Here is a 12,447-nt window from a genome sequence, read left to right as displayed (position 1 = left end):
TATTTTCAATTCTGCATTAAAAAACGTAAATGTAACCCCTCACCATCTCCAACTTCACAACTCCTCACCCAACAAGCACCTGGTCCTCTCCCTAAGTTGTGTTTCAACCATTCACTAGGACTTGCCTGACAATACAAGATGAAACACTTGTCTGTTTAACCCTATCCAACCATCAAATTTTCCCTAAGAGTTATTGAGAATTATTTTCTCCAATTCAGTGCAGGATTCATTGTTCATGATGGGGCTACTTTCAAATTACATCAGATTTGTTGACAACTTTACCAAACAGCCCTGTTCTCTCCAAATTTAATTTTGATCCTCTAAACTTGTGACTTTCAAAAAAAGATTCTCCTGTTTCCACTCTATAACACAAACATATCAATGTCCAGTAAAACTCAACACAAAATTCAGGGGCATCTCATCTGTTCACTGGATACTTTGGTATCCTTGGAGGTCTTGATGTCCTGGGTCTTTTTGGTCCAAAAGAAGAAGGTAGTTTTGCTGAAGTAGAGAATGCATTGGCATATTCTTGCACTTGGCAAATGAAGGGTTTCACTTTCAGTTTTAATTTTAAATTGGTGGATGCACACGCCATCTCAAAGCTGCCTCCCAACCCACAGCATCCATCATTTCCTTGGAGAGCAATTATTCTTGGTTATCTAACTGGATGAGTTGTCAGCAAATTGCCTTTTTGCCATTTTCTATATTCTTACAATTTAGACACCAAGGGTGTTCAAACTACGTGAAATATACTGACAAACATATGAGCTGGGTGCAGAAATCGGCATTTGGCTTTGCAAGTCTGTTCTGCCATTCAATAAGATTATAGCTGACCTGATTACTCCACATTCCCACTTACCTCTGATAGATTTTTGATGAGCAAGGGACTGAGAGCCTACCTCTGCCTTAAAAGTATTCAAGCTCTCGTCAAGGCTTCCAATACCTTTTGAGGAAGAGTTCCAAAGTCTCATGACCCTCAAAATAAAAAATCCTCATTGCTTTTAAATTGAAGACACCTTATTTTGTTCTCTTATGATGTCTCACACACACACACACACACCCCACCCCACTTCTTCCTAGTAGTACCGCAAAGGTTAATTCCTGGAACATTCAGCATAATTCTGAATGCTAGCCACCTCCAAGCTATTTCAGGATAGCACCAAATGAAATAATGGCTGTGCCTGGTGATACATGAGACACACACCAATGTACATGCTAAACTGAGGGCTGAAATTGCTTTGAGTTAAAGCACTTCCAATTGGGACTGGATTGGTAACCCAGAGGTCCAGGCTAATGCTCTGGAGACAAGTTAAATCCCATCATGGCAGTTGAGGACACTTACATTCAATCTTTTATTAAATCTGGAATAAAATGCTATTCTCAGTCATGATTTTTAAACTATTGGAGATTGTCAACAAAGGCCATGCACTTCACGATTGCACTACAGGGAAAATGCACCATGGCTGAACCTAACCATACAACTACAGCAGTTCAGCACATTACCACCATTTTCTCAAGGCAGTAAAGAGGATAGACAATAGACCATTGGCAAGTCATAAAAAAAAGCATTAAAACAATCATAAAAATTCCACTTTACTTTCCAACCCTCAGTTCTAATGAAAAGGGTTGCATCCAGGATGTCACACTGGCTTTCTTCTTGCACATTTCTACTGTGCTACATTTCCAAGTGTGCGTGTGTGTATGCGCTAAGTAGATTGTTGTAAAGTTATATCCATTTATTCATTTAAATTACCTTGAACAAGCATTCATAAAGACTAAAAGAAGTGTTTTTATTAATACTTTTTAGCTGTAACACAATAGTGTACAGTTCTCTGCAGTGTAGGAATCTTCCAATAATTAAACAAGTCTAAACAAATGTTTGTATATACTAACCACTAGCACAGCCACATTTCACATTTCACTAACCATTCATTCTTGGGAAAGCTAAAAAAAAACTGCCCTTGCACTGGAAAACAAATTCTTTTCCATGGGTCACTGCACATTACAGCATTAAAGAAAGCAAAAGCAAATAAAACATCAAAAGCAACGATCAGCCTCGATGAGTTGGTTCCGTGCACAGGATCATGTTAGGCAGTCGAGAAACACAGCTTCAGTGTGAACAGGTCAGGCCCATCTGTTTAAATTTTGAATTTTCAGAAAATTCAGGAGGGAAAGAAAAAAAAGACACACACATTAGTACACAAATTGGCAAATAAATTTAACTAAACTAACCTTCCTGTCTTAAAGAAAATCTTTAAGTGCATTACTGAAGTCCAAAGGAACATAATGTTGGCAAACACAGATTTTTTGGTTTAAGGTTTATGTCCAAACAAGATATTAGGCTATCTTTATCAACGTTCAGTGCAGTCCCACTGCCTTCTGCTTATTCGAGGGTTTCTATTTATTATCATCAGGTTACTCTGGAGAAACTGACAAGTGCACTAGAATATATTTCATGGGTACTACCAAGTCCTTCAAATAATCCATCCCCATTCCTCATATAAAGCTTGAAGACTAGAATTCAATCTTTATTCAGTTTGGATTTATTCCAAAGTGAAGCATTACAAGTGTACAGTTCCTAACCATACTGATCACAGCAGTACCTATAAATGTCTCAACGTGCACAAAAACAAAATGTCCTCCACCTATTTAAATTTGCCCTTAACTTATACAGTTAATATCTTAAATATCACACTTGTGACCATTTCCCAAATGCAAGTTAAGATACAAAAGAACCAAAACCATGAAGTTATTTACGACACGTGGGAGCAGGTTTCACAATCTAACCATTCCAGGGATGAAAAAGGTTTTGACGGATATGGGCCAAATGCTAACAAATGGGACTAGATTAGGTTAGAATCTGGTTGACAAGGACAAGGTGGACCAAAGAGTCTGTTTCCGTGCTGTACATCTCTATGGCTCCAATTACTTATTGGATCTAATGGATAATTATAACCTGATTCTGGACTCCCCACAGAAGTGGTGCCATCTATCCTATTAAACCATTTCAATAGTTTCAAAGAAATTTTATAGTTTCATGCTACAAATCAGCACTCTCTTTGCTAGAGAAAAGGGCTTCAGATTGCTCGGATAGTTAAAATACCTCAGTTCTGGTATCACTATTATAACTATTTTTTGTACTTTTCCGTAGCTCTATTATTTGAGCTTAAGTCACAATATTCACTCATTCTGATGTTAATACTATCTGCAATCAGTAGCAGATTAACTGAGTGAAAGGTTGAAATGTGTAGAATAGAAATAAGGTTGCTTGTCCAATGTTTTAGGTGCTTTACAGCAACGGGTTAGCTATGATTAAACAGCAATATGCCATCATTAGTATGTGCAAGGTTGAAAATCCTCTAGATTACATATCACGTCAGTTTTACACTTCATTAAAATAACATACCTGGATTCTTTAGTCTGTAGTGATTCAGCATAACTAATGCCTCAAAAGCATCACTCTTCAATTCATATTCCAGAAGGCCAGAAGAACTCTTCTCACCTAAAAATTGAGATTTTGGGGAAGTTAGTAGCATTATTTTTGTGTGAATGGTTAGATCTGAAATTTATTTCTGGCATTTATTAGAATAGAAAATGAATATTGTTTAAAAAGAAACGTTCCCAAGCAGAAACCTCCTGATTTTAAGATCAACAATCTTGTATGATCTGATCATCGAGCACCACACTCAATGTTCCCTTGCTGATGCACCAGAACAGCATCACATTTAATGCTAAGCTTCATGTAAGTTGTCAGCAACTTTGAAATATCATAAAAAGAAACAGAAAATGTTGGAGAAAGGCAGGCCTGGCAGCATCGATGGAAAGAGAAACACATTTAATGCTAGGTCCAATATGATTCTGCTCCAGAACTGAATGGGGCTGGAAAACTATGGGTTTTATGCTGTCAACAGGGGGATGAGGGTGACAAGGGGTATAATTGGAACAGATCATGACAGAGGGAATACTAATGATGATAATAAAGAGAATGATATGTAATGGGGCCATTTTGGGAGCAGTAATACAGTAGACTGGATTGAAAGAGGTACAAGTATATCACTGCTTCACCTGGAGCTGGTTTGGGGCTTGGACAGTGAGTAGGAAGACAAACGAACATGTGTTCCACTCTGTAGCTACATAGGAAGGGGGCATGGCAGGTGGTGTTTGTGGGAAGAGAACACCAGAATTTCTCAAAAGTGATAGTGCCTGTGGAGTGTTGATGATGCAAAGGAGAGGAAGATGTGCTTTGTGGTGTTATCCTGCTGGAAATGGCAGAAATAGCAGAAGATGATCCTCTGAATATGGAGACTGGGGAGGTGGAAAGGTAAGAGTCAGAGGAACCCACTGATATTCTGGGAGGGAGCAAAAAGGTTGAAGACAGCTGCAGAAAATGGGTCAGACATGACTGACGACCCTATCAACCACGGTTGGGATGCAAGCAAGAATCCTTGGTTGAGGAAAATGAGGGACATCTCTGTGATAGGTTGCATCACCACAACAGGCTCGATAGAAGAAGAAACTGGGAGAATGGAATTGTGTCATTCAAGAAGCAGAGCATGATAGGTGTTGTCAAGGTAACTGTGGGAATCAAGTAGTTTATACTAGATATTGGCAGACAACCAATTCCCAGAAATTGAAATAATGAAGTAAAGGAAGGGAAAGGTCAGAGATGGACCAGATGAAGGTGAGAGGAGAATGGACATTGAAAGCAAAGTAATTTTTCCAATTCCAAGACAGAGAGGGAAGCAGTATCATTCATACATCAGAGGAACAAGGAATGCTGCCAATATAGAGGAACCTCGATTATCCAAAGGAGTATTTTGTTCGGTTAATCGAATGCCGGATAACATAGCCAAGCATCGGGACCTTGCGATCTTGTTCAGATAATCCAAAACTCGATTAATCAAATGCCAAATAATCGAGGTTCCTCTGTACCCCACATACAGACAGGTATAACTGGAATAGGTCTTTTGACTTGTCTCTTACAAAAACTAATCCATTTGCCATCTATTGACACCAAATTTTCACTCTCCTATGCTGCTATTAACACTCCCTTTTTCTTTTGCTCTGGACATCTCACCATTAATCCCCCACACTATCAGCAGCGTAAGTACAAACTTCAAGCCTCTTTCAGTTCTGAAGTCATATTGGATTTCAAATATTAATTGTTCCTCTTTCCATAGATGCTACTAGACCTGCTGAGTTTTCCCCAGTATTTTCTGTTCTTATTTCAGAATTTCACCATCTGCAGTACTTAGCTTTTACTGAGATACCGCAAGTGATTTATTCCAAGATGAAACAGTTTGAGTTTCAGGGGTAGAGTTTGACTGTGCTAGAATTTTGATATGTTTCAATTCATGGAGAAAATCAAAATAATTCTCAATGCATTTCTGAGACTAGATGTAGATTCCAGCAACATCTGACTTTTTAATAGGATGTGTGGATTATTGTTTCTTCCAGACATCGTCTGGTCCCATCTATTGTTTGTTTTTCCAGTACATTGGAGCCTATGCTTGTACCACTTCATGCTTTCTCCCTAAATTGGAAATCTCATTAACCAAGCATCTAGTCTACACAGTTTCCTCACCGGCCCTCTCCAAGCCAGCGTTTTATCTTTCCAACCTTCGCCATAAAGTAATCCCTTCATCATAGGGATCAGTCAAGTAAACCTTTTCTGAATTGTTTCTAACACAATTATCCCCTTCTGAAAGGCAAAACAGTTTCACAGCCATTGCAAAGATACCCATCAAAGCAAAAGTTAAATAGGCTGTTAATGATAAGAGAAACAAAGGACAAAGGGATTTTGATGACCAAAAGATTTTGGTTGAAACTCCAAATCAGTAGAAACTAGCGCGAGATAAGGGGTGCTGAAAGGAACAAAGCTATCAAAAATGACATGCTGAAAATGTGTTGCTGGAAAAGCACAGCAGGTCAGGCAGCATCCAAGGAACAGGAGAATCGACGTTTCGGGCATAAGCCCTTCTTCAGGAATGAGGAAAGTGTGTCCAGCAGGCTAAGATACAAGGTAGGGAGGAGGGACTTGGGGGGGATGGTCTGGCGATGGAGGAGTCCAAGGACCTGCTTGTCCTTGGTGGAGTGGGAGGGGGAGTTAGTGTTGGGCTACGGGGTGGTTGGGTTGATTGGTCGGGGTGTCCCAGAGGTGTTCTCTGAAACGTTCTGCAAGTAGGCGGCCTGTCTCCCCAATATAGAGGAGGCCACATCGGGTGCAGCGGATGCAATAGATGATGTGTGTGGAGGTGCAGGTGAATTTGTGGCGGATATGGAAGTATCCCTTGGGCCTTGGAGGGAAGTAAGGGGGAAGGTGTCGGCGCAAGTTTTGCATTTCTTGCGGTTGCAGGGGAAGGTGCTGGGAGTGGAGGTTGGGTTGGACCTGACGAGGGAGTCATGGAGGGAGTGGTCTTTTCAGAAGGCTGATAGGGGAGGGGAGGGAAATATATCCCTGGTGGTGGAGCCCGTTTGGAGGTGGCGGAAATGACGGTGGATGATACGCTGTACATGGAGGTTGGTGGGGTGGTAGAGGACATGTTAACCTCAATATTCTAAGCTTGTAATATCACCAAAATCCTGTTCAAAATCATGCATCACTGAGAGTCCAATATTTATTGCCCAGTTAAGAGTCAAACACGTTGCCATGGGTCTGGAGTCAGACCGGGTACGCATGGCAGATTTCCTTCCCTGAGTGAGCCAGATGAGTTATTACGACAGTCCATGGTGGTTGCATTAGACTAGCCTTTTATTCTACCTTTTTGTTGAATTTGAATTTCACCATCTGCCATGGTGGGAATCAAACCTCCGTCCTCCACTCATTCGACTGGGGTTCTTGACTGCTAATACAGTGAGATTACCACTAAACCATTCCTTCTGTGCTTTCATTTAATTAATATTGGCAGCATCTGCTGGTGAATTTTTCACGCATTCATGTGACACCCTTGTCTCTTTTTAAGACAAGATTCAAATGGGAGTTAAAATATTGGAAAGAGCCTTTCTTTCCTGCTTTGCTTTTTTTTTTGCTTTGTCTTGTGCCTCTATATTAAGTTTTGTTTTTCATCTGTTTGACATCTCCTGCTTCCTGCCACTAAGTGAGTAAATTTGTTTCTTCCTTCTCACCTGCCTTGTTCTCAGGTGGAGGTTGGACAGGGTTACAGGATATTAGAAAGGAATGTAGTCTTGAATCTGGAATTACCAATGTCTGCTGCTGAGAGCATTGTATCCTGAGAATAGGAATAGGGGCACTCAGCCCCTTGATCCTGCTCCACTCTTTGCTTTATACCAAAGCTGATGTGCATCTAATATCTCTTTTCCCATCATTGGTCCACATCTGTAATTAACTCCCCTAACAATGTAGTCATCTCAGTCCTAAATCCAAAATGTCCTGACATCCTCAACTGTTTTGGGGAGAATTCCCAAATTTGTTACCCACTGTGCTTACAAAATTTTTAAAAAACTTGATGTTGCTCATAAATGACAGGGTGTAATTTTAACCTACTATCTACATTTTTGGTTTTCTCCCCACCAGAGAAAACTGTTTCTCTGTATCTACCTTCCTAATGCTTTTAATGATTGACGCATCTCGACTGGGTAATCCTCTTGTCTCCTAGATCCTAGGAATACAGCCAGGTTTTTCAACCTGCTCCCACTCCCCCCTGCCCCCAATCAACTGTCCAAGGACTTTGAAAAGGGGTTGTCAATTCCTCATTGCATTGAGGTGATATAGAATTATGAGAGTCACAATTGACAATATTCTCTCAATGGTGTAGTCACTCTTTAGGTTCTATGATTGCAGGCTGTTTGCTACGATCATTTGCGATTAAAATGGTGATTTTTTAAAATTGTATTCTCCAAATATAGATATAGAATCCCTACAGTGTTGAAGCAGACCATTTGGCCCATCGAATCCATACCTCTCCAAACAGCATCCTACCCAGACCCATCCCCTACCCTATCCCTACATTTTCCATGGCTAACTTACACATCCCTAGACACTATGGGCAATTTAGCATGACCAATCCACCTAACCTGCACACCGTTGGACTGTGAAGGAAACCGGAGCACCCAGAGGAAACCCACGCAGACATGGGGAGAATTTGCTGAGTCCACTCAGGCAGTCACCCAAGGGGTGAATTGAACCCGGGTCCCTGCTGCTGTGAGGCAGCAGTGCTAACCACTGAGCCATATTGTTGAATAATAAGGAATATAGCACATTGTTGAACCTATTTTAAGTAGCAAATTTGTCTTAGTTTTGAAAATTAGCAATAAGTTGAGTATGTTGTGATATCGGTTGGTGTTAATTAGGCTTCGGTGTTTGCCATCAGTCAGAATTTATTAGAGTTGCTAAATGTAAATCTGAAAGTAACACTCACTATTTCTATTACAGCATATAAAGTCCAATGGTTCCATGTGTATTCACATATATTTCACCAAGAGCAGGTATCATCCTGATCCAATGAGGAAAGCCCAATACAGACGCCTGGCTACAGCGTCAACATCAAGAAGTAAGCCAAAGTACATTTTCAATTTGTGGAGGTGCCGGTGTTGGACTGGTGTGGACAAAGTTAGAAGTCATGACACCAGGTTATAGTCCAACAAGTTTATTTGAACTACAAGCTTTTGGAGCGCTGCCCCTTCATCAGGTGAGCTTGTGAATTTGAAATCTTGTGATTTCAAATAAACCTGTTTGGCCTGTTGTGTGATTTCTGACTTTGTCTACCTTCAGTTTGGGGGAGATAGTGTCACAATGGTAGTATTGCTGGATTAATACCCATGTTTTCTCCCCCTGTTTGTGTGTGCGCGTGCGTTTGAGTGTGCATGCGCATGTAAGGAGAAGTTTACAAGGGGATTAGAATTTTAACTACTTCCGATACATGCTGATGGCTCAATTGTTTACCTACAGCTATAGGCTATTTATTTGTAATAAATAGTCATTCTTAACCAGGTCCTTGCTTTTCTGTCAACTCGAGTCTAAAACACAGGTCAGTTGGAGAATTGAGACTTCAAAATCTTCACATTTTGTTGATGATTTTGGGAATAGTGAAGCTTGATTTCTGCGCTGTTATTGATTATGCTTTTAACTGACATGTAAGAACACTCTGTGGAGCAACAGGTTGCCATCAGTAAATGTAAATTAGTATTATTGCTACATGATGTACAAAGGGGGGTTTTGTAATGAGTCAGTACAGCATCATATGAAGAATACTGCTCCCTTGCATATGCTTGAATAAACCAATGTCAAAGGAACCAAGTCTAGTTGTCAAATTAGAGGGGGACAAACAACTTTCCCCCACTACACCTTCCACTATAGGTGACGTCGCATTCAACCAGTCCTGTGTCATTTCCTGAACTGCACCACACCCAACTACACCAAACCCCCGCCTCCCAATAATCACGGCAAGGTCAGCTTTGATCCAGCAACCTACACATTTAATAGATCCTCAGAAATTTCTATCACAATTTGACTTGATTTACTGTCACTGTGCAAAGCATTATTTCGCATGCTATCCAGAGAAGTTTTACTTTACCTAAGTACATCAAGGTAATAGAACAGAATGAAGAATATAGTGTTATATAACTACAGAGAAGATGCAGAGAAAGATCAACTCTAATAAATGAGCAGTCTGTTCATAAGTCTTGTAAAAGCAAGGAAGCAGTTGTTTTTGAATATGTTGGTATGTGTTTTCAAACTTTTGTACCTTTTGCGTGATGGAAGAAGGTGGAAGACAGTATAACTGAGGTGGGGGTGTCTAATATTACCTGCTTTCTGGGAAGTCACAACCTAACAGATTTCCCATTCCCCATTATAGTAATGCAACATGACAGTTCCCTCAGCAACAACCTGGTTTACTATAGAAGCTAAATAGACATTCAACCCATAAAACGTGTTCCACAATTCAGCATGATCTTGGTAGTTCTTAACATCCTGATCTTCACTTTCCTGCCTTATCCCCCTAACCCTCAATTCCTGGACGGATTAGAAATCTGGATAGCTCAGTTTCAAATATGCTTAACAACTCAGTCTCGATAATTCTCCAAGAAGAATAAGTCTACAGACACTATCCTCAGGGGACAATAAAATCCTCATCTCCCTCTGAAATTGTTGACCCCTTATTCGGAGATTATGCTCAGAAATCCTAGTTTCTCCAACAAGTAAAAACTACTCTCTGCATCTATACTCTTGAGCAACCTAAGAATATTTGAAATTTTATCAAAACATACTTCTTCTAAACCCCAATGAGTAGTTGACACAAGAAAATCCATATTCAGGATCTATCTAATGAACATTTTCTTGGCTACCTCCAATACCAGTGTATCCTCCCTTAGATAAGGAGACCAAACTGTTCAGTATTTCAGGTATGGTCTCTCCCATAGTTCATTGCCCTGTTACACAAGTGCAAGAGATACAACACTTGCCTTTTCACATCCTTCCTTCCCACTAGTGACCCAAAACTTCCATCCAAGCGCAATGAGTTATTTGCACTTTCAACTTGGCATACTGCCTGTGTACGTTTTGCACTGCCTACAAGTATGACCTTTTCTACATTGCTGAAAATTTAAATCAGTGTAAAAACAGGATTCCAATTCTTTTAATTCCTTATCTCACTTCACAACAATCTTTATGTTTCAAACAGTGCTCAATGGAGGTTACAGCATCTTTGTGCTGGTTTTTTTTAAATCATTGAAGCTTAACATCACAGCTAATAACTTTAAATCCTAATCGCTTCAATTTTCTTACTCCTTATGGATGACGACTGCAGCAGTGCCACTAGGAATGTAGGTAGTTCGGTGTTAGGGGCCGAACAGCCAGTGAGATGGTTTGCCTGTGCCTGGAAAATGAAGCACCTCCAACTATCCTTCATCCAAAGAACCACAAAAGAGAACCCATTCAGGTTAGCAATACGTGCTTTTCAAAACGACTGAAATTTGAACATGATTTATTTCTATTAACTCCACAAATTTCCTATACACGTTTTGTCCCTGGAATCCATCTTGTGTGTCTAGTGCCCGGGGGAGTGACGGAACTAAGTGTTTACATCTCAGGGTCTTGTCGAAATAAGCATTTCTTTTCCTGATTTAAACTTAACCTCAAACTGTGTTTAAAAACAGAAATCACCACACTCCCTCTGGAAAATATCATATTCTGAATAACAAAGGGGAAGAGGAGAAAGGGTATAAGTTACTCCATTATCTGCAGTGTTGATCTGAAGCTAGACTGCTAGTGTCAGATACGGAGACTGAACTATCAATGTATTTGAGAGAGAAAAGAATAATGCTATTTTAAAAAGGCAGAATTAAAATGATCTGTTGTTAGACTATGCCAGCATGTTCCAAATCAGAACTGCCAGTCAGCCATGACAGTCTGGTTCTAAACAAGCTCTGAAGCTAAATGTAGCTACCAGACAATAGTTGGAGTCATGCCAAATTGAGTTTCTTCTGCAAACACTTCAGATTCCTATACTCAATACTCTGACCAATAAAGGAAAGCATACCAAACACCTTCTTCACTATCCTATCTACCTGCGACTCTACTTTCAAGGAGCTATGAACCTGCACTCCAAGGTCTTTTTGTTTAGCAACACTCCTGAGGAACTTGCCATGAAGTGTACAAGTCCTGCTAAGATTTGCTTTCCTAAAATGCAGCAACTCGCATTTATCTGAATTAAACTCCATCTGCCACTCCTCAGCCCAGTGGTCCATCTGATCAAGATCCCGTTGTAATCGGAGGTAATCTTTTCACTGTCCACTACACCTCCAATTTTGGCATCATCTGCAAACTTACTAACTACACCTCTTACGTTCACATCCAAATCATTTACATAAATGATGAAAAGTAGTAGATTCAGCACCAATCTTTGTGGCAATCTACTGGTCATTGGTCTCCAGTCTGAAAAACAACCCTCCACCACCACCCTCTGTCTTTAAGCCAGTTCTGTACCCAAATGGCTAGTTCTCCCTGTATTCCGTGACATCTAACTTTGTTAACCAGTCTCCCGTGGGGAACTTTGCTGAACGCCTTACTGATACTGAAGTCCATAGAGATCACATCCACTACTCTGCCCTCATCAATCCTCTTTGTTACTTCTTCAAAAACTCAGTCAAATTCATGAGACATGATTCTCCATGCACAAGCCATGCTGACTATCCCTAATCAGTCCTTGCCTTTCCAAATGTATGTAAATCCTGTCCCTCAGGACTTCTTCCAACATCTTGTCCACCACGAACATCAGACTTACTGGTCTATCATTCCCTGGCTTTCCTTACCACCCTTCTTAATAGTGGTACCATACCTCCAGTCTTCCGGCACCTCACCTATAATTAACGACACTACAAACATCAACAAGAGGCCCAGCAATCACATCCCTAGCTTCCCACAGAGTTCTAGGATATACCTGATCAGGTCCTGGAGATCTATCCACCTTTATGCATTAAGACATCCAG

At 40.4% G+C, this 12,447-nt stretch overlaps 1 protein-coding gene across 1 annotated transcript in view; it reads right to left on the bottom strand.

The window, feature by feature from the left end:
- Positions 1 to 1,769: 1,769 nt before the first annotated feature.
- LOC122542865 (heterogeneous nuclear ribonucleoprotein L-like) overlaps positions 1,770 to 12,447 on the bottom strand; it is a 47,330-nt gene continuing 36,652 nt past the window's right edge. The window contains exons 13-14 of the mRNA XM_043680966.1: positions 3,407 to 3,502; positions 1,770 to 2,134 (exon numbers count right to left, since the gene is read on the bottom strand). Of these exons, the coding sequence (XP_043536901.1) occupies positions 2,088 to 2,134; positions 3,407 to 3,502 (143 nt within the window). The 3' untranslated portion in view covers positions 1,770 to 2,087. The remainder of the gene's footprint in view (positions 2,135 to 3,406; positions 3,503 to 12,447) is intronic.

The sequence above is a fragment of the Chiloscyllium plagiosum genome, chromosome 41 (assembly GCF_004010195.1).
Source record: "Chiloscyllium plagiosum isolate BGI_BamShark_2017 chromosome 41, ASM401019v2, whole genome shotgun sequence".
Taxonomy (NCBI): domain Eukaryota; kingdom Metazoa; phylum Chordata; class Chondrichthyes; order Orectolobiformes; family Hemiscylliidae; genus Chiloscyllium; species Chiloscyllium plagiosum.
This window is presented reverse-complemented; position numbering and strand designations above follow the sequence as displayed.